This window comes from Chiloscyllium punctatum, chromosome 38 (assembly GCF_047496795.1).
Source record: "Chiloscyllium punctatum isolate Juve2018m chromosome 38, sChiPun1.3, whole genome shotgun sequence".
NCBI lineage: Eukaryota > Metazoa > Chordata > Chondrichthyes > Orectolobiformes > Hemiscylliidae > Chiloscyllium > Chiloscyllium punctatum.
In genome coordinates this window covers 5,440,208-5,463,111 of record NC_092776.1, presented here as the reverse complement: position 1 = coordinate 5,463,111, position 22,904 = coordinate 5,440,208, and the positions used below count along the sequence as shown (strand labels likewise).

Here is a 22,904-nt window from a genome sequence, read left to right as displayed (position 1 = left end):
AAATCATGTTGTTGCAAAAGGACTCAAAGGAGCCTTACCCTGTAAATAACATACGCTGATGATAGGGCTAACTGTCTGGGCTAAGTACAAAAGGTGACTAAAAGGTTTGACGCACTTAAAAGAAATGCATGTAAAATATCCTATTAGTGGTATTAGCCTCACAATGTGCTTCCAAATTTGAACTTGGAAGAAGCAACTGGTATTTTTTAAGTGTCAAATCCATTATCTAATATTGTAAACAACTTATAGGACTCTAAATGAGAAATAATGATTCTTCCACAGGTTCTTCAGTATATGGAAGACATTAAGGTGTATGAGATGCAGAATTTCGAATTCAAGAAGAAAATCTCAGAGGCTGACAGTAAGCTGAAACAGCAACAGAACCTTTACGAGGCTGTGCGATCTGACAGAAACCTTTACAGCAAGAACTTGATTGAAGCTCAGGTAAGGACACCTCTTCTTCCAATCCATTGTTTTAGCATATTTCCTTTGGAAGAAAAACTATTCTTTGTATGTGGTGAGTTCAATTATTACACATACCAAATTGTTATTGAAAGTTGGGTATTTGTCCTTCTCCTCAAGTCACTGGAGTCTTTGTATTGATATCTCTCACATGAGTGTGTGGGAGGAATCTCCAGGATTTTGACCCAGCAATGATGAAGTAATGACAATATGTTTATAACTTGGAACAGACTGTATAGGGAAAGGTGTTCCAAAGACATTACTGCCTTCAACTTTCTTGGTGATAGGTGTCATGAATGAGGATTGAAGATAACTTAACAAGTTCCGACAGTGCATCCTCTTGATGGTGCACAGTGGAATTGAAATGCACTGACAATGAACAGTATCGGAGTTGACAAGGAACAAATGTGTTAATCAGAGGACTGCTATGTTACGGATGACACCACACTTTTTGTTTGTCGTGAATGCCATCTCCAGGGAAATGCTGAGTGTTTTATCACACTGCTGACTTGGGGCTAGGGGCAGGAGTGGTTTTGGAGGGGTTCAGAAATGTGAGGTACTCCTTGTGACTGTAGTTACACTGCACTTGCTGCCAGTATGCTGATACTCGTGAGCTTCTGGTTGGTAACGGCCAAGATGACAATAGTGGGGGACTTGGCAATGATCATAGAACAATAGTTGGGTCTTTTGCTAGAATTGTCTGGCATGGATCTTATCAAGTTTAAAATATAACATTTTGTAAATTTACCTCCTCAATCTAGTGTCACGTTTTACCGTGCTGCAGAATAGACATGTACCTCCACTTTACTCTTTGGTGAGCTTCTCCCAGGCGAAAACTAAAATAGTTGGCACATAATTAGCGAACTGGGATTTCTACTTGTGACCCTCTTCCTTGCAAAAGATGAAGTAGTGACAATATGTTTGTAACTTGGGAAAGGTACCTTCTTCCCTCACAGTGCCAGGGACCCGGTTTCAATTCCAGCTTTGGGCAACTGTCTGTGTGGAGTTTGCACATTCTCCCCCGTGTCTGCTTGGGTTTCCTCTGGGTGCTTCCCACAGTCCAAAGATGTGCAGGTTAGGTCGATTTGCCATGCTAAATTGCCCAAAGTGTCCAAGGGATATGCAAGGTGGGTGTTAAGCCATGGGAAATGTAGGAATACAGGGACGGGGTGACTCTGGGTGGAATGCACTTCAGAGGGTTGATGTGGACTTGATGGGCCGAATGGCCTTCTTCCATACTGCAGGGTGAAAAAAACACACAGTTTCCCTGATAGGAGAACAGGAAAGTGAAAAAACTTCTATACTACCATTGTTTTAGTTATTTCGGCCTCAACGTCTCAACAGCTCAAACACATTTGCCATTCCTGCTTTCCTACTGCACAGACTGGAAGCTGCACCGTCTTTCTATCTATCCTTAGAGACTTGCATGTTTTGGGGGATTAAGAACTAGCCCAGTGATAATGATTTCCAGCTGGTTTAACACTTGTCAAAAATAGCCATTATAATTTATTGGCTAAATATCGGTACCACCCCAAGATCTGGACTAACTCTAGTGAGCATGAAGCAATATCATGTTATAAAGAGCCATTGAAATCATCAAAGAAATCATTCTCGTCATTTCTTTCCCATGGAAAGGCAATTGAGTTTCTTGCAACTGGATGAAGATCAGAGTTCTGGCTGAGCATAAACAAACAACCTAGTTTTCTTGTGCTGCTTTCAATGTTGGATAAATGCCTCACTCAAGCTTCAGGGTGAAGCACAGGGATCACATTCTTCCTGACCCCTTTCACCTGATTAACATTCTGGATTGTAGAGTGGAAAGGTCCTGCTTTTACCTACTTAAACTTCTTTGAATTGAAATAGCAGACAGAAGCTTACACTCAGAGCTGCAATGAGATAATGCACAACCTATCACCAATAGCTACTCTCAAGCATGCCAACCATCTATTTTTAATGCAAATAAGCATATGCTGGTGCACGATAATGAACATAACTCTCAATTTCCACAGAACTGAATTGCTGTCTGAAATTCAGATGTAAAAAAAACAGTTAATTTGTAATTGGGATACTGCCCAGAAAAGGTAATTGCCACAGATGGATCACCTTTAAGTTGCTCCCTTCATAAATTCATGGTGATAGAGGAAGACAGATCAAAGACTGGCATTGGATCTTTATCTGTCTCTATCTATTAAAGGAGGATTTTGTACATGGGAACTCTGAGGTACAAAACTTACCATCTAGTGCTCAAGAAACCGTATTGCAGAACCAAATGGACATGTTTTTCAATTTATTTCCTGAAGTCACTAGACAATCTACAGCAGGCATCTCAAGCAGTGCCTTTGCACAATCTGCAAATCCAGTGACAAGGAAGGGAATCTAACAGCTGTGCCAGTTCTGAGCACTGAGTCACTAATCTTTCAAAATCTGCTCTGCTCGCCAAGTCATATTGTTTAGCAGAGCATATTACAAGTGCAGGAGGCAGTGAAGAAGGCCAACAAATGGTATGCTGGCCTTCACAGCAAGAGGATTCAAGTGAAAGAACAGACATGTCTTTCTGCAATTGTACAGGGCCTTGGCGAGGCCACTCCTGGAGTATTGTGTATAGTTTTAGTCTCCTCATCAGAGGAACAATATTCTGTCTGTGGAGAGAGTGTGACAAAGGTTTCCCAGACTGACTCCTGGGTTGGTGGGACTGGTTGAAGAGACTGGTTTCTTAGAACTATGTTCACTGGAGTTTAGAAGAATGACAGAGGAATCTCATAGAAACCTCTAAATCTCTATAGAATAAACTAGGGTAAATGTAGGAAGGATGTTCCTGATTATTATGGCATCCAATACCAGGGGTCAGAGTTTAAAAATGTAGGGTACATCATTTAGTACTGAGATGAGGAGAAATTTATTCATCCAGAGAGTGGTGATTCTGTGGAAATTCTCTGCCACACAAAGTGGTTGAGGCCACAACATTGAATGTTTTCAAGAAGGAATTAGATGTAGTTCTCCCAGCTAAAGGGATCAAAGAATATGGGGAGAAAGTGGGAACTAGGTACAAAGTTGGATGATCAACTGTGATCATCTTGAGTGACAGAACAGGGTCAAATCGCCAGTTGGCCCACTGTTGCTCCTACTTTCAGTGTTTCGATATTTCATATGCCTGATACCTGAGTTCCAAAACAACTGTCTTACTCAGACCTTGGTGGTAGCAGAAGAGTCCAAGGATGACAGTTTTTAAGGATGTCCTCAGAATATCCAGAAGAGGTCAAACATATTGCCAACTCATGGGAAATACTAGCTTGTGTCAGACCAAAGTGAAGAAGGCTCACTCAGGAAGACACTGAAAAATGTGTTGCTGGAAAAGCACAGCAGGTCAGGCAGCATCCAAGGAGCAGGAGAATCGAATGTTCGGGCATAAGCCCTTCAGGAGTGAGGAAGGTGTGCCAAGCAGATTAAGATGAAAGGTAGGGAGGAGGGACTTGTGGGACTGGCGTTGGGAATGCGATAGGTGGGAGGAGGTTAAGGTGAGGGTGATAGGCCGGAGAGGGGGTGGGGGCGGAGAGGTCGGGAAGAAGATTGCAGGTCAAGAAGGCGGTGCTGAGTCCAAGGGTTGGGATTGAGATAAGGTGGTGGAGGGGGGGGGGGGGGCGGGGCGGGGAAATGAGGAAGCTGGAGAAATCTGCATTCATCCCTTGTGGATGGAGGGTTCCTAGGCGGAAGATGAGGCTCTCTTCCTCCAGGCGTCGTATTGCCATGGTCTGGCGATGGAGGAGGTCAAGGACCTGCATGTCCTTGGTGGAGTGGGAGGGGGAGTTAAAGTGTTCAGCCACGGGGCGGTTGGGTTGGTTGGTGCGGGTGTCCCAGAGGTGTTCTCTGAAACGTTCCGCAAGTAGGCGGCCTTGCTCCCCAATGTAGAGGAGACCACATCGGGTGCAGCGGATGCAGTAAATGATGTGTGTGGAGGTGCAGGTGAATTTGTGACAGATATGGAAGGATCCCTTGGGGCTTTGGAGGGAAGTGAAGGGGGAGGTGTGAGCGCAAGTTTTGCCTTTCTTGCGGTTGCAGGGGAAGGTGCCGGGAGTGGAGGTTGGGTTGGTGGGGGGTGTGGACCTGACGAGGGAGTCGCAGAGGGAGTGGTCTTTCCGGAACGCTGATAGGGGAGGGGATGGAAATATATCATTGGTGGTGGGGTCTGTTTGGAGGTGGTGGAAATGACGAAGAATGACACGGTGTCTCTGGGGTGGTAGGTGAGGACCTCACTCAGGAAGATATCAAACACATTGAGAGACTTCATCAGGACCATGGAGAGCCAAAGCCAAGCTATGATATGGAGCACAGAGACTTCCAAACAGCCCAACCACCAACTCTTCCAGCACCACCTTTCTCCCAATGCAGATTTGAGCATTAGATTTAAAAGCCATTGCAGAGCCTGTTGAACTGGAGCAGAAACAATTCTTCCTCAATCCGAAGGAACTCTTAAAAAAAGGTGAATTCTATTTCAGCAAGATTTTGTTAATGGGTTGTGGTTAAAGAAAAGACTATTAAACATGTTGTTGAATGTAACCCTTTGCAGTGTTTAAAAAACTGTTTCTTCTCCAGAATGCGCTTGTGAACTTTTTTAAGTGGGCACTGTGGAATTGTTTTGTCACTGAATGTCAGTTCCTGCTGGCTGGCATTTGAAATATCTCCGAGTTGGATCAGTTGAAACGGCCATCCTACACTTTTCTCCACGCTGACAATAAACGCCTCCAGCAGCATCATCTACTTTTCCACACCATGGGTGTTGTGATGTAACTGGGAATTGCAGCTTTGTCACCGATTTTGCTAAACTGAAAGGTCAGAAGTACGTCACTGCACCATACTGCTATTTTCAGGTTGTATTTAGCACAGCCGGTGGTTTCACTGCAAGGGTGGTGCGGTGTCCTTTGTATCAGCAACAACCTTTTACAGCTCATCCATACCTGCAGTCTATCACATGACTGGATTCACAAGTTAGAATTCCGGTAATGTGATTACCAAACCAAGACATTCTGAGAACGTATTGTGGGCCTGATGAACACCACAAGTGTTATAAACATCAATTTTTAAAAATTGACTTAAAGTAACATTTTAAAGTTGCAAAGTTTCTTTTTCCCCAAGAATGGTTAAAAGAAAGGATTACTGGTTTTAATTTGTTGTCTCATGTAAATCTCAGTTTAAAGTGTTGGTAAACTCCAGGTCCAGCTGAGTGAGTTGACAAAGCACCTCTGTTCAGTTCTCATTCTTCATTTGTGACTTAAGCAGGAAAATGTCGGCAGCTGTTCTACCTCGGAAGGTAACCCGACTGAGTTCAATCTTGACCTCGCTTGGTATCAATTAATATGTTTCTTTGGGCCAAGGGACACGAGCAAGCACTCAGGAGCTGATTTTTCGTCTCTGCCCAAGTCTGAGGTTGTTGAGGCCAATTGAAATCTCGTTTAGATCATGTAGTTAATTTTCTAAATTAGTCAGTGTAGGCTCGAGGAACCAAGCAAACAGCTTTAGATTGCAGTTCATAATGGACAATTAGAAACTGAATTTCACAGCCATCAGGACTCATTTTATTCACAAAACAACCTGCTTTCATTATAACGACATTCAGATGATTCTACTACATAAAAGAATGCAATCTATTCATCAAGTTTGATCGGATGTCAGTGTGCGGGTCACATTTTCAGCATTAACACTGAAATACAATTAAAAAAACAAAGCTGATTTTAATAATCATATTCTCCAGCCTGCTAAAGGATGCTGAAAAGGCTGACAGACACTTTACCCTATATATCCAGCACCTTCCCTGGCTTTCATTTGGAGGTGGTAGGGTTCTCTGATAGGTTCATAATTCCTAGAAAATAGAGTCACTGGTTGGTAGGATAGTGAAGAAGATGGTTGGTACACTTGCCTTTATTGGTCAGTGCATTGAGTATAGCAGTTGGGAAGTCATGTTACAGCTATACAGGACATCGGTAAGGTCACTTTTGAATATTGTGTCATTCCTGTTTCCCTGCTATAGGAAAGATATTGTTAAACTTAAAAGGGTTCAGAAAAGATTTACAAGAATGTTGCCAAGGTTGGAAGTTTTGAGCTACAGGGAGAGACTGAATAAGCTGGGGCTACTTTCTCTGGAGTGTTGGAGGTTGAGGGATGACCTTATAGGAGTTTATAAAATCATGAGGGGTATGGATAGGATGAAAATCCTTTTCCCCAGGGTGGGGGAGTCCAAAACTAGAGGGTATAGGTTTAAAGTGAGATGGGAACAATTTAAAAGGGACCTAAGGGGCAACTGTTTCTCGCAGAGGTGGTGTGTGTAGGGAATGAGCTGCCAGAGGAAGTGGTGGAGACTGGTACAATTATGGCATGTAAAAGGCATCTGGATGTGTACATGAATAGGAAAGGTTTAGAGGAATATGGGCCACATGTTGGCAAATGGGACTTGATTAATTTATGATATCTGGTTGGTATGGACGAGTTGAACCGAAGGGTCTGTTTTTGTGCTGTACAACTCTATGAATCTATGACTCAGTTATGGGCCACGTGGCACTGCAGTAAGAGCAGAGGCTGCTGGCTTGGGCTGTGGGTTCGATGCCAGGTTTCTCTGTATTGGTACCGAGTAGCACTTCAACAAAAAGTAAATAAAACCAAACACATACTCCACACACCTCACAGCATCTAGCCCAAACACACTGCCATGACCCATCCATGCCAGTTTATGCCCTTCTACCAACTCTCTGTGGGACTTCATGCCACTTCTTGCTCCTGTGGGCACCACCCTTCCATTTATATGTTAACTCCTGCACGTTCATGTCTCCCTCACACCCAGCACTTTTTGCCCTCTGCCAACTCATGCCATATGTGTCATGGGAAGATCCATGCACAGATAAGAAACAAGAAAAGTTCTATTGAATAAAGTTCTAATAGTGTGATGCAGATTTCAGTCCATTTGCGACATTATTACATTTAGATTCCTTTACTCCAATAAAGCCTTGTATAAACAAATATTTAACTCATGTGCAAGAAGCACTGGAATTCACAGTTCCACATCAGAGTCCAAAAACACATGTAGCTGCTGATCATGTTGAGATGGCAGGCTGTTATCTCACTGTAATAATTAATCCTTGTGAAATCAGTCAGTAGCACTACTCTAGCAAATGGAAATCTTTAGGCTTATTATAAATCTCTCAACCATTTGACAGTCTTTGGAAGTTTGACAGTTCCAATGGGTTTATGTATATTTTAGGCACATTCATGTCTACTTTTAACAATACCAAAGGGTAACTGACCAATATCACTAAGGGAACTCACCCTAAGGGCACCTAACCTCCATGACTTCCCCCACCGGGACCATGCCAAGAGTTGTATTCTAGCTCTCCAGAGGTAAACTTCAGCTATCCAAAACCAATTCACTGAAACAGACCTGGTCCACCCTGCAGTTCTGGGCTCTAGACAGCACAGATAGTAATCTGAGATTTAAATGGAGACAGCTCACCATGTAACTGACCAGCCTTCTCTATGTGCTGTGCATGCATGAAGCTCAGGCTGTCTCCAGATGTGCCCCACTGAAAGTCAAAACTGACATGTTCAAGGGTGGGACTTGTGGGAACGTTTGCCACTTTGTTAGGTCAAGGAATTTCAAAAATCGGATCCTACCTGAGAAAAAATGATTTGTTGAAAATGCAAAATTATCACACACTTGAGAGGTACTGATGATTTTGGAAGCCATGATTGTGAATCTACAATGGACTCAGCTCATGAACATATTTCTGGTTCAACAGTGACCATTTCTGAGCTAGACAATAATTGGAAAAGTTAAGATTTATCTCATCTTCCACCCTATAGGCGCTCCCCTGAAGTGCTGGCATTATTCTGTGAGAAACTGTGACAAGTAGGTTAACAAGGTCCTAGTTCTGACCCTGGCCTCGGCTAGGGTGGGCAGGAGGTACATTGCAATTGGCTTCATTGTTCGAAGGTTAATGAGAATGAAAACAAGTCTCCTGGCTGCAATCGCTGGTAGTATTATGTGTATGTGAATGATAGGTGAAGAAAAGATTGGTTTGGCCTTTAATGCTTGTTCACTGTCATTCCACCATCATTTGTCTGTAGCCTTGCATATAAATTGTGGCTACATCATTGAGGCAGAGAGTGCCCAATTCTGTACCCGATCATACAGCTGGCATCATCAGGAAAGGTGAAGAGAAATTAGTAAGGGAGAATGAATGTGTTCTCTGTTGGGAGAAGAAGACATTTTTATCTGTCTTTTATAATTTAACAATGTATTTAGGACTGCTTTTATTCATATTTACAATTTTGCCTTTTAAGGATGAGATAGCTGAAATGAAACGTAAGCTGAAGATCATGAACCACCACATCGACCAGCTGAAGGATGAGATCTGTGCGAAAGAAGCTGCACTAGTGAAGCAACACCTCGAATATCAGCGCATGGAGAAGGAGAAGGATACACTAAAGGTATTATTGTCAGAATTTTACTGGAATAATGCTTCTTTAGCTCTCATTACCAAATATACATGTTGGCAACATTTAAAATTTTCATTACCTCAATGCATTTAATCCGGCAGTGTATGCTTGTTTTACGTCAATAGGAGCAAACAGTTTTGAATGATGTGGAGGTAGAGGTCATCATCACAATGTCTTCTGCCTAATGTAAATTGTCGCTTCTCTCTTAGAGAAACAAAAGTGGTCAAAGAGCAGAATCTTACCCGTGTTCCAATGTCTCACCACCTCCTTCAGCAGGAAAACATACTTTTCACAGGCTGTAAGCAGCCGCTGCTGATATTTTAATTAGATATTATTGATTGAGAGAAAATACTTTTATTTTCTGTTTGCTTTCATTAAATTATAAGTGGAAGCTTGGATAAATTACTCAATGTTCTTATAGTTTGAATCGTATCTACAGGGAGTTATTGAATAACATAAAATATAGTGCACTGAAATATTAACTTCACTGTGCTGTGATTGGTTATTAAAGTCATTAATGGTTTATGTGACTCGACTAGGACAATAATGAGGTCCCTGGGGCCAGTAATGACCAATATTATGGGAGTTTTATTATCAGCACTCTTAGGACCCTTATTGCTAATTCTCTGAGCTTTGGCTTGTTACCTTAGGAAGAGGCAAAGCTTTTTTGCTTTGACATTGCAATCTGATGTTGTACATTTTTATAAACCTATTTATTGGATGTGAACATTTTTGCAATCCTTAGTTGTCTTTGAGAAGGTACAGGTGAGCCATCATCTTAAACTACTGCTGTCCATGTCTGGGTGCACCCACAGTGCTGTTAGGAAAGGAGTTACAGCTTCTTGAACCCACAACAGTGAAGATATAGCGATATAGTTCCAAGCCAGGATTGTGTGTGACTTGGAAAGGAGCTTACAGGCAGCACAACAGGTGTTTCCATGTGTCTGGTGCCTGTGATCCTTCAGGTGGTAAAGTTGCAGCTTTGGAAATGAGGCACATATTCCCCTCCCCTTCATTTGTCAGCCTTGGCCTGTAACTATTCTCTTCAGGTCATCTTCATTCACTCCTACTCAATTTCCAACATCTCCTCACAACCCCTTGGCGTCTTTTCATGCAATTGGAGAAGATGTAATACCTGCCTATTTACCTCCTCCCTCCTCCCTGTCCAGTGCCCCAAACACACCTTCCAGGTGAAGCAGCGGTTTACCTGCACTTCACTCATTCTAGTCTCTGCTCACAATGTGGTCTGCTCCACACTGGGGAGACAAAATGCAGACTATGTTCTGGCTGCAGAAATAACCTTGAACTTCCAGTTGCCAGCTATTTCAACAACCACTGTGTTCTATGGCCAACATTTCTGTCTCAGGATTACTGTCGAGCTCTCACAAAGCTTAATATAAACTGGAAAAACAATACCTCAATTTCCACAAGGGCTGCTACCACAAACAACCTATTGTCAGCCACTAATAGTCTCCATTAGCAGCTATTGATTCTCCCAAGCTGACCTGTAACCATTCCTTTGTCCATCCAACTGATTTTCTCTCTCTGGGCTCCAACTCCACCTTCACCCCATCATTTCCTTCTCCCCCTACCACCACCTTATCTTCAGTGTATATACCAGCCTTTTGCTATCTGTGATCAGCTCTGAGGAAGTGTCACTGGACCTGAAACGTTAACTGTACTTCACAGTTGCAGCCAGACCTGCTGAGTTTTTCCAGCAATTTCTGCTTTTGTTTCTGATTTCCAGCATCTGCAATTCTTTGGGGTTTTATTTGCAGGTTTGGAAGGTGCTTTTGAAAGCGGTCTTGTGAATTGCTGCAGTTCATCTTGTTTATGGTGCACACAGTTGTAACTGTGCACTGATGGTCAAGGAAGTAAATATAGATGGGGTGCCAGTCAAGTGGGTTGCTTTGCCTTGGATGGTGGATTAGTGGTGCTGGAAGAGCACAGCAGTTCAGGCAGCATTCAACGAGCAGCGAAATCGATGTTTCGGGCAAAAGCCCTTCACGCTTTTGTCCGAAACGTCGATTTCGTTGCTCGTTGGATGCTGCCTGAACTGCTGTGCTCTTCCAGCACCACTAATCCAGTATTTGCTTTCCAGCATCTGCAGTCATTGTTTTTACCTCACATTTTTGCCTTGGCTGGTGTCAAGCCTCTTGAGTATTAGAACATAGAACATAGAACAATACAGCGCAGTACAGGCCCTTTGGCCCTCGATGTTGCGCCGATCCAAGCCCACCTAACCTACACTCGCCCACTATCCTCCATCTGCCTATCCAATGCTCGTTTAAATGCCCAGAAAGAGGGAGAGTCCACCACTGCTACTGGCAGGGCATTCCATGAACTCACGACTCGCTGAGCAAAGAATCTACCCCTAACACCTCTCCTATACCTACCACCCCTTAATTTAAAGCTACGCCCCCTTGTAATAGCTGACTCCATACGTGGAAAAAGGTTCTCATGGTCAACCCTATCTAAACCCCTAATCACCTTTACACCTCTATCAAGTCACCCCTAAACCTTCTTTTCTAAATGAAAACAGCCCCAAGTGCCTCAGAACTTTCCTCATACGATCTTCCTACCATACCAGGCAACATCCTGGTAAACCTCCTCTGCACCCGTTCCAGTGCCTCCACATCCTTCCTATAGTATGGCAACCAAAACTGCACACAATACTCCAGATGCGGCAGCACCAGAGTCTTATACAACTGCAACATGACCTCAGGACTCCGGAACTTAATTCCTTTACCAATAAAAGCCAGTACGCCATATGCCTTCTTCACCGCACTATTTACCTGGGTGGCAACTTTCAGAGAACTGTGTACATGGACACCAAGAACCCTCTGCTCATCCACACTACCAAGTATCCGACTATTAGCCCAGTACCCCATCTTTTTGTTACTCATACCAAAGTGAACCACCTCACACTTACCCGCATTGAACTCCATTTGCCACCTTTCTGCCCAGCTCTGCAGCTTATCTATATCCCGCTGTAACCTGGCACATCCTTCCTCACTGTCAACAACTCCACCGACTTTCGTATCATCCGCAAACTTGCTCACCCAACCTTCTAGCCCCTCCTCCAGGTCATTTATAAAAATGACAAACAGCAATGGTCCCAAAACAGATCCTTGCGGAACACCGCTAGTAACTGCACTCCAAGATGAACCTTTACCATCAACTACTACCCTCTGTCTTCTTCCAGCCAGCCAATGTCTAATCCAAACAATTGTTGGAATTGCACTTGGCCAGGCAAGTGGGGAGTATTCCATCACACTTCTGACTTGTGCCTTGTAGATAGTAGATAGACTCTGGGGAGTTACACGTATCTGAATTCCTGACCTCCGAACAGTTCCTGTGTGTGTAGTTTTTGGCTTGTCTGGTTGAATTTTCTATCAATGGTGACTCCTAGATGTTGGCGGTGAATGATTCAGAAGTGGCAGCGCTCTTCCATGTTAAGGTTTCATATTTAAATGTGTTGGTACATTATGATAAAATGTACTCTGTAACTATTTAGTCCACAAGGTGACAAAAGGCTGGTAGTGGTGCCTTCAAAAGTTAGATCTAGCTATTGCAGCTCTGTATTTCACTGGCTGATACTCACTGTGAAGTTTATTTTGCTGATACCTGTAGTCTGTAGATCAATGTGATATCATTCATGATACTACTTTCTGTCTGGAAATATTTTTAACTGCCCTGAGCAGCAACCTATGTTCACCATGTTAATACTCCACAGCATCAAGGTTTAGTTATACAGTGTCGTAGTGTTAGATTAGCTACTCATGATTTCGTTTTATTCAAAGGAATGTAAATCTATGGAATTTTTAATGAAATTATTCTTGGGATTTGAGGGTCACTGGAAAGAAGCAAAACTCATTACCTATCCTAATTACACTTGAGAATGTGTTGATGAGTGCTGCGTATACTGTCAGTCATTGTTGATGGAGACAGAGATTATTAGATCTGTGGACATCAAGAGCCACATGTTGACTGCTGAGGTGGGTGGTTCAGCTCAGGAAATTTACTGACCTGCTGAACCTGCCTTCGTATTCAGTACCTAGATTACCACAATGTGGAAAAGGGTGAATATAGAATGGAGTTGGATCTGCTGACCCTGGAGCAGAGGTTTGATTAAGAAAGAAGCAGGAAGATAAATGATCCGTTCTGCCAACTGTGGCCTATTCTCCGTTCAAATCCGAAAGAAAGCCAACTGTGTCTTAACTGTGATCGCTGATGACCGGGCTAGATGCATGCTGAGGTTGGCTACTTAGAAGACCCAACCTCAAATCTCCATGACTTTGTCCAAGTTATGATAGCTGACTTTAGGCCCTCTAGCCTCACCCAGTTATCCAACCATTACCCCTATGGCTCCAGGGACCCCCATGTCAAATTGTACCAACTCAAAGCCAAAACAGACCTCTTCCATGCTCAATCACCCAGTTTGCACAAGGTACATACTAATGAGCCATAAAGTAACAATGGCAAATGTAGAACTGCTGACAGAAACCAAATAAACTACATTCACAAATCCTCCTTTGACAGAAACTGCTGTTCCTACAATCTTATAAAGGGGTCAACCTTATAGACCATTAAAATATCAATAAGAGATATTTCAACACATGACGCTTCTTAATCTTGTCCAAATAAGTATTGAGAGATGGACAAGTAGATCACAAAAATAACAACATATAATCACGTAAAGATATATATCATGTAAAGTCAATAATTCACTGCACTTCTGAAAACAAAGACCTGCTGAGATAGTGCTATTATTGGCCTGGCCTCATGGCCAAGTCACATCTGGCCTCATCTGTTGCATTGCACTTAGTGATTTGTATTTTCAACCACCAGGAGTAAGTACCCTGGTTTATGAACCACAATTTCGTGTGCAGGAAATGCAGTCAGATCCTGATCCTCACCGAACGAGTTAGGGAACTGGAACTGGAGCTGGATGAGCTGAGGATTATTCGAGAGGCTGAGAGGGTGATCGATAGAAGCTACAGGGACATAGTTACGCCAGAGAGCAGAGGTAGCTGGGTAACAGTTAGAGGTGGGAAGGGGAAGAAACAGGCAGTGCAGGGTTCCCCTGTGGTCGTTCCCCTAAAAAATAAGTATGCAGCTTTGGAAACTGTTGGGGGGGACAGCCTTGCAGGTGTAAGCTGCAGTGAAGGGGTCTGTGGCTCTGAGGTTCAGAAGGGAAAGGGGGAGAAGAGGAGAGCGCTAGTTATAGGGGACTCTCTAGTTAGAGGGACGGACAGGCGGTTCTGTGGACATGGGCGAGACTCTCGGATGGTTTGTTGCCTCCCAGGTGCTAGGGTCCGAGACGTCTCGGACCGTGTCTTCAGAATCCTTAAGGGGGAGGGTGTGCAGCCAGAAGTCGTGGTACACATTGGCACCAACGACATAGGTAGGAAGAGGGGTGGGGAGGTCATTCAAGAGCTCAAAGAGTTAGGCTGGAAACTAAAAGCTAGGACAGACAGAGTCGTCATCTCTGGGTTGTTGCCGGTGCCACGTGACAGAGAGGCAAAGAATAGGGAGAGAGTGCAGTTGAACACGTGGCTGCAAGGATGGTGTAGGAGGGAGGGCTTCAGATATTTGGACAATTGGACTGCATTCTGGGGAAGGTGGGACCTGTATAAACAGGACGGGTTGCACCTGAACCAGAAGGGCACCAATATCCTGGGGGGTAGGTTTGCTAGCACTCTTCGGGGGGGTTTAAACTAATTTGGCAGGGGGATGGGATCCGGACTTGTAGTCCAGCAAGTAAGCTAGCTGTGTGTCAGGATGTCCAAGACTGTAGGGAGGCTGTGGAGAAGGTAGCACTGACAGGGACTACTTGCGGACACAGAGATGGGCTCAAGTGCGTATACTTCAATGCAAGGAGTATCAAAAATAAAGTGGGTGAACTTAAGGCGTGGATCGGTACCTGGGACTACGATGTTGTGGCCATCACGGAAACATGGATAGATGAGGGACAGGAATGGCTGTTGGAGGTTCCTGGTTACAGATGTTTCAGTAAGATTAGGGAGGGTGGTAAAAAAGGAGGGGGGGTGGCATTGCTAATTAGAAATGGTATAACGGCTGCAGAAAGGAAGTTTGAGGGGGATCTGCCTCTGGAGGTAGTATGGGCTGAAGTCAGAAATAGGAAAGGTGCAGTCACCTTGTTGGGTGTTTATTATAGGCCCCCCAATAGCAGCAGAGATGTGGAGAAACAGATTGGGAAACAGATTTTGGAAAGGTGCAGAAGCCACAGGGTCGTAGTCATGGGCGACTTCAACTTCCCAAATATTGATTGGAAGCTCTTTAGATCAAGTAGATTGGATGGGGCGGTGTTTGTGCAGTGTGTCCAGGAAGCTTTTCTAACGCAGTATGTAGATTGTCCAACCAGAGGGGAGGCCATATTGGATTTGGTACTCGGTAACGAACCGGGACAAGTGGTGGGTTTGTTAGTGGGTGAACATTTTGGTGATGGCGACCACAATTCTGTGACTTTCACCTTGGTTATGGAGAGAGATAGGTGCGCACAACAAGGAAGTTTTTACAATTGGGGGAAGGGAAATTACGATGCTGTAAGACAGGATTTGAGGAGCATACGTTGGGAGCATAGGCTGTCAGGGAAGGATGTGGTGGAAATGTGGGACTTTTTCAAGGAGCAGATACGACGTGTCCTTGATATGTATGTACCGATCAGGCAGGAAAGAAATGGTCGTGTGAGGGAGCCTTGGTTGACGAGGGAGGTTGAATGTCTAGTAAAGAGGAAGAAGGAGGCTTACATAAGGTTGAGGAAACGAGGTTCAGACAGAGCAGTGGAGGGATACAGGATAGCCAGAAGGGACCTGAAGAAAGGGATTAGGAGAGCTAAGAGAGGGCATGAAAAATCCCTGGCGGATAGGATCAAGGATAACCCCAAGGCATTCTATGCGTATGTGAGAAACCTGAGAATGACGAGAACGAGGGTAGGTCCGATCAAGGACAGTGGTGGGAGACTGTGTATTGAGTCGGAAGAGATAGGAGAGGTCTTGAACAAGTACTTCTCTTCAGTATTTACGAACGAGAGGGACCGTATTGTTGAAGAGGAGAGTGTGAAACGGACTGATAAGCTAGAAGAGATACCTGTTAGGAAGGAAGATGTGTTGGACATTTTGAACAACTTGAGGATAGACAAGTCCCCCGGGCCTGACGGGATATATCCTAGGATTATGTGGGAAGCAAGAGAGGAAATTGCAGTACCGTTGGCAATGATCTTCTCGTCTTCACTGGCAACTGGGGTGGTACCAGGGGACTGGAGAGTAGCGAATGTTGTGCCCCTGTTCAAAAAAGGGAATAGGGATAACCCCGGGAATTACAGGCCAGTTAGTCTTACTTCTGTGGTAGGCAAAGTAATGGAAAGGGTACTGAGGGATAGGATTTACGAGTATCTGGAAAGACACTGCTTGATTAGGGACAGCCAGCACGGATTTGTGAAGGGTAGGTCTTGCCTTACAAGTCTTATTGAATTCTTCGAGGAGGTGACCAAGCATGTGGATGAGGGTAGAGCAGTGGATGTAGTGTACATGGATTTTAGTAAGGCATTTGATAAGGTTCCCCATGGTAGGCTTATGCGGAAAGTCAGGAGGCATGGGATAGAGGGAAATTTGGCCAATTGGATAGAAAACTGGCTAACCGGTCGAAGTCAGAGAGTGGTGGTAGATGGTAAATATTCAGCATGGAGTCCAGTTACAAGTGGAGTTCCGCAGGGATCAGTTCTGGGTCCTCTGCTGTTTGTAATTTTTATTAATGACTTAGAGGAGGGAGTCGAAGGGTGGGTCAGTAAATTTGCAGATGATACAAAGATAGGTGGAGTTGTGGACAGTGAGGAGGGCTGTTGTCGGCTGCAGAGGGACTTAGATATGATGCAGAGCTGGTCTGAGGAGTGGCAGATGGAGTTCAACCCTGCCAAGTGTGAGGTTGTCCATTTTGGAAGAACAAATAAGAATGCGGAATACAGGGTTAATGGTAGGGTTCTTGGTCAGGTGGAGGAACAGAGGGATCTTGGGGTCTATGTACATAGATCTTTGAAGGTTGCCACTCAGGTGGATAGAGTTTGTAAGAAGTCCTATGGAGTATTATCGTTCATTCGCAGAGGGATTGAATTCAAGAGTCGTGAGGTGATGTTGCAGCTGTACAGGACTTTGGTTAGGCCACATTTGGAGTACTGTGTGCAGTTCTGGTCGCCTCACTTTAGGAAAGATGTGGAAGCTTTGGAGAGGGTACAGAGAAGATTTACCAGGATGTTGCCTGGAATGGAGAGTAGGTCGTACGAGGATAGGTTGAGAGTTCTCGGCCTTTTCTCGTTGGAACGGCGAAGGATGAGGGGTGACTTGATCGAGGTTTATAAGATGATCAGAGGAATAGATAGAGTAGACAGTCAGAAACTTTTTCCCCGGGTACAACAGAGTGTTACAAGGGGACATAAATTTAAGGTGAAGGGTGGAAGGTATAGGGGAGATGTCAGGGGTGGGTTCTTTACCCAGAGAGTGGTGGGGGCATGGAATGCGCTGCCCGAGGGAGTGGTAGAGTCAGATTCATTGGCGACCTTTAAGTGGCATTTGGATAGGTACATGGATGGGTGCTTAATCTAGGATAGAAGTTCGGCACAACATCGTGGGCCGAAGGGCCTGTTCTGTGCTGTATTATTCTATGTTCTATATGTTCTAATTTAGGAACTGCTGTAAATTGTTACTCACCCTCCTGTCCTGCCCTCCCTCCAAAATAAATTGTCTGTGAGCACAGCCACTGTCACATTGTCCTGCATAACAGTGGTTGCTACACTTCAAAGCAATCTGTATATCGAAGACACTGTTCTGTGCTGTGATAAAACTAAATATAAGTGCAAGTCCTTCTTTCTCCCAGTGCCTTTCCATTACAGCCAGCACAGAGGTTGTTAAGACTGACAAAATGCCAATGTATTCTTTTGTGACAATGATCATGCATTCCATCAACTTTTCTGTGTGCAGTCCTTACTCCAACTCACTATACAATGGAGAGATGCCTAAAGTGGAAATAAGTCCTGATTCAGTCAGGCCTTCTTCACAAATGTCAGACTTCATTTTCCAGCAGCTTGAAGACTTGCCACACTGCTGGTCATCCTTGTGCCCTAATTCACTGCTGCACTCACTCAGTCTCTACTTGACAAGAGTTTATTGCAGCATGCTGCAGATTTGAGAAAATAATTTCTATGCTCATGTTTGGTTTGCATTCTCCAATCAGTACCTTTTGATTGCTACTTGCCATGGCTTGGCCAGCAGTCAGAATATTGTGGGTTCGAGCCCCGCTGCAGAGAATTGACCATAAAATCTAGATTAACATAACAGTTCAGAGCTGAATGAATCACTGTCGGAGGTGCTAGCTTTTGAAAGAGTTATTAACTGAGTAATCACTCTGGGTGGAAGAATGGATTATACAGTACTACTTTGAATAATTGCTGGGGATTTATCCTCCATGTCCTGGCCAATATTTATGTCTCATTAAAATCCTATTAAAACAGATTGACTGACCATGATAACATTGTTTGTAGGGATTTGCCGTGCACAAATGACTGCTACGTTTCAAACATTACACCCATTACTGCACTTCAAATGATATCCTCTAGCTGAGAGTTGCTTTGAGGTGTCCATATGTCATGAAAGTGCCATATAAACATATCTCTTTCTTTATGTTGTACATTGTACAGTTCAGGAGCAAAGAAAAGGGAGTACGATTCTGTTCAAAACTATTGTCAATGCAATTATTCAGAATTTTGTTAGTAGTGGCATATGCATTTCAACATTAAATGTCTGAATTAAAAGCCAATAGTGCAACAGATGTAGACAACAATTATTTTCAATTATCAAAAGAAAAATATCCATTTGAAAGCTTCTTTTGTGATCAATAAAGCTAACCTGGATTTTATAAGCCGATGCAAGTAAGTTAAGACTTACTTTGCTTTATTGCTGATTTGAACTGAGAATAGGTCACAATTAGCAGAATGGATAATTCACCTTCCTGCTACTGTATTGACCTAACTTATACTCAGATAAGCTTCAGTAACTCCCCAGTAAATGATGATACATCAGATCATGGCTGAAAGGAAGTGAATGATACAGTTTATAGCTGATGAGGGAAAGTGAAAACTTCAGAGACCAAATGATTCTGTCCGTGAAAATTTAATCTTCAAACATCTCGCAGGCAATGGTGACACCCTTGTCTTTTCCCTGCTGGGATCTGCATTTGAAATTTTGCTGGACTTCTCTCTGCTGTTTATAAGTCCCTGTAAAAGGGACTCGGCATCTGAACCCAGTACCAAGTAGGTGTGTTGTACAAAATTGACCACGATCCTAATTGCACGAGTTCACAATTAATCAGAAATAGAGAGCTCAAATGAAGATTACCTTTAGCACAGCACTACATGTCAGAAGTGAAATGTGAGGGTACAGCGAAATTTTAGAGTAGATTTTAAAAAGGCTGGCTGGTGGAATGGGAGGACATATAATAACTTAAGTATGTAGAGGTACATTTTAGTATAAGGGATGAGGAGAGGCAGCATAAAATCACAAGCAGATTTCTGGTGCAGTAGAAAGACCTTGGGGAGATGTACAGAAATTGTTGCAAGTCACAGGGGAGGTAGAGGAAATGGTTAGAAAGACCTGTGGGTTCTTAAGTTTTATAAGTCAAGGCATAGAGAACAAAATAACTAGTTAGTTATATTGATTCATTATAAAAGTCTGGTTTAGCCCCAACTCAAATGTTGTGTCCATGACATCATAATTTTGGAAGGATGTGAAGAGAAGGTGCAGCAAGGATTTACAAGAATGCTCCTGGGAATGAGGGAATTCAGTTGTGAGTACATTGGATCATTCCTGTTGGAAAAGAGAAGATTGAGAGCAGATTTCATAATGTATTCAACAATCTTAAGTATTCTAGATGGCACCAATGGAGAGAAACCATTCTCACAGTCATATAGAACAGAAACAGACCCTTCAGTCAAACCAGTCCATCACTGATAAGGGAGTCAAAGGATAATGGGGGTAGATAGAAAATTAGAGACCACAATCAGATCAGCTGCCTGATCTGCCTAATTCAAAAAGCCTGACTGGAAATGAGCGTCATTTATTCTTGAACACCAAAATAGAGCCATTACTTGTGGTGTATATAGACTAGTCCCAGCTTGAGACAAACAGTTCTACAGTCTCATACCCCTGGGTCCGTATTTTTTTAATATCTGAAATGCTATCACACACAACTGAATAGTTGTTCCATTACCAAATCATTATGACTTCTAAAAATTCTTTTTAGCCATTAACTACCACTAGTAAATGACTCATGTGGCCAATTAAATAGTTAGACACAGATTCCATTCTGGGCAAAGTGAGCAGGAAGAGGCTAAATTAAAATGGAGTTGGTGGGGGAAATAAAACATGTACTTCCTGTGGCTCCCACCTGTTTCTAAAGATATTGAGAGTATTGGATCTGCTTCATTGATATTTTCAATTCAACCTGTTCAAAGTTGATGTTGTTGCATACTTCTGGAGAAAGTGGGGTTTGGACCTGGGTCTCCTGGCTTAGAGTTAGGGACACTACTACTGCACAGCAAGAGCCTCCTGGATCTGCCTTGTTTTCTAATCTACTGTTTATAGATGGTATTGCATACCTTTAGAGCAGGTGAGACTTGAACTTGGGCTTCCAGGCTTAGAGGTAGGGACATTACCACTGTGCCACATGAGCCCTTTGGCTTTGCTTTTGTTTAACATAACCCATTCATAGATGTTATTACACGCACCTCTGGCACTGGTGGGACTTGAACTGGGGCCTCCTGGTTCAGAGATAGGGACACTACCGCTGCACCTCAAGAGCCCTTTAAGTCTGATTTATACTTTTTTTTTACTGCACACAAACAAAATGCTTTCCCAATACCAAATCACCACGACCTTTTATAACCATCAACCACCACCAATAAATCCCCCATGTAATGTTGCATGCAAAGCCTAGTATGGGTAATGAAAACCATCAAAAGTGAGGGAGGAGTGGAGCTAAATCAAAATGGAGTTGAAGGGGGAAATAACACACTGTAACCCCTGCATTGCCCACCTCTCTCTAAAGGCATCTTGGAGTTATCACATCAGCCATGATCTTACCAAATGGTGGAACAGTCTCGAATGGCCTACCCCTGCTCCAGCTTTGTGTTTCCATACATTTGTCATACTCTACCTGGGAGAAACAGATATGCTAGAGAGTTTCAACAGGGAACTGGATAAGCATCTGAAAAGAGAGAAGGTGGGTGAGTGGGTCTAGTTTTGTTGATTTTGAAGAGAGTCAACAAGGACATGGTGGGCTTAATTGCCTCCTTCTATGTGTAATTATTCTTTCATCATATGTTGCCAACCCTAAGATTGTCTGTCTGTCTTTTCTCCAGTCTTTTCTCACTTCTGACAACTGGATTAATCCATACATATGGACAAATTACTGCAATGAATTGCCATTGTCCTCTACAGGATGACAGACCAGGAAATCCCCACTCTTACCAGCTGCCATCAGGTGTATTTGAATGATTTACAGTTTGATAATTAACCTATTTGGCTATGTTTTGAATGCACCTCCCATGGACCTCAAGCTCACAACCCCGAGGTTCTGGCCCTGATGTCATGACACTACCCCTGTGCCTCAACATCTTTTCTCTAAAGATTTTATTTGCAAGAATGTTGATTTTATGTTATATACATATCAAAAAAAGGAAACTTTACTGCTGATATTGAATGTCCAGAATGGGGTGGTGTTCTGCACTGACATTTACCACCCTCATAAAAATACGAGACAGAAAAATACATTAAAAAATTAAACTGAAGTAAATAAATGACTGTGTGATTGATTCCTGCCTTTTTAAAGTTAAGAGGAAAACATACAGCTTGAAAATGTTAGCTGACAAAGAAGCAAGTTCTAATGTGTAGAGTTACTTCGTTGGCCATTCCTTGCCCCATTTGGGAAAAAAGTTATATTTAAGGCAGGAACAGATTTAGTGGTGGCATACCAGCTAGTGTTTTATTTTTGTGTCTGAAGATGTTGCTGCAATAATTTATCATTGTATTATGGAGAGGTGACAGATAAATGGCACTAAACCTTGATGCTCATTGGAGGCCCAGTACAGACACAATAGGCTGGCTGGCCTCCTTCTTCAATAATTCTGTGACATGCTGTAAATTTACTGTCCTAATAGACTGCATGGAGGATCTGTGAATTTTCAAAATATTGATCAACCTCATAGTTTGAGCTATTTCTTTCCTAAATGCAGGTTGAACTGCAGAAGATGAAACAACAGGCCCAGGACACCAGGATTTTCATTGAAAACCAGGAAACAGAAGAACGAAAGCTGCTGCGAATTATTGATGAGGCTGACACAGAGAGGATTCGACAAAAGAAAGAGCTGGACCAGGTGCATTGCAGTGGACTGTATGAGATAGTGAATTATTCAATTTTAAAGCGGTGCAGTTTGAATGTCTTAAAAATACAGCTGGTGCTTTATAAATATTTACTTAATTGCTGTTTTCGCTGAAATAGCAGTTTTTTGTATCCTATTTACTCTTATAGCACAAACAGTTTTGTTTATTTTGTGTATTTTGTAGTTTATTTCTATAGTAATTCTAGATGTTAGGCCTTCAAATTTGGTCAGTAATTAGGCACAGACAGGTTTGACTCTGAGTTAGGCCAATATTGGGAGAGGAGGGTGTGACTCTGTGTTAGGCCAATATGGGGATAGGAGGGTTTGACTCTGAGTTAGGTCGATGAGGGGACAGGAGAATGTGACTGAGTTAGGCCAATATGGAGGTTGAGAAGGTAAAAGCTGAGGATCCTCAGTGATTGAAATTATCTCACAAGTTTGAGGTTCTTGTTACCTGTTTGGATGAAAGCAAAGGCTGCAGGGTAAATGAGTGATCTCACCGTAACATCAT

The 22,904-nt window shown here is 43.1% G+C and overlaps 1 protein-coding gene across 1 annotated transcript in view; it reads left to right on the top strand.

Annotated features, from left to right (window-relative positions):
- The window catches only part of cfap58 (cilia and flagella associated protein 58), a 220,726-nt gene that overhangs the window by 78,534 nt on the left and 119,288 nt on the right, over nucleotides 1-22,904 (top strand). The window contains exons 10-12 of the mRNA XM_072557067.1: nucleotides 283-444; nucleotides 8,788-8,934; nucleotides 22,247-22,387. Coding sequence (XP_072413168.1) covers nucleotides 283-444; nucleotides 8,788-8,934; nucleotides 22,247-22,387 — 450 coding nt within the window. The remainder of the gene's footprint in view (nucleotides 1-282; nucleotides 445-8,787; nucleotides 8,935-22,246; nucleotides 22,388-22,904) is intronic.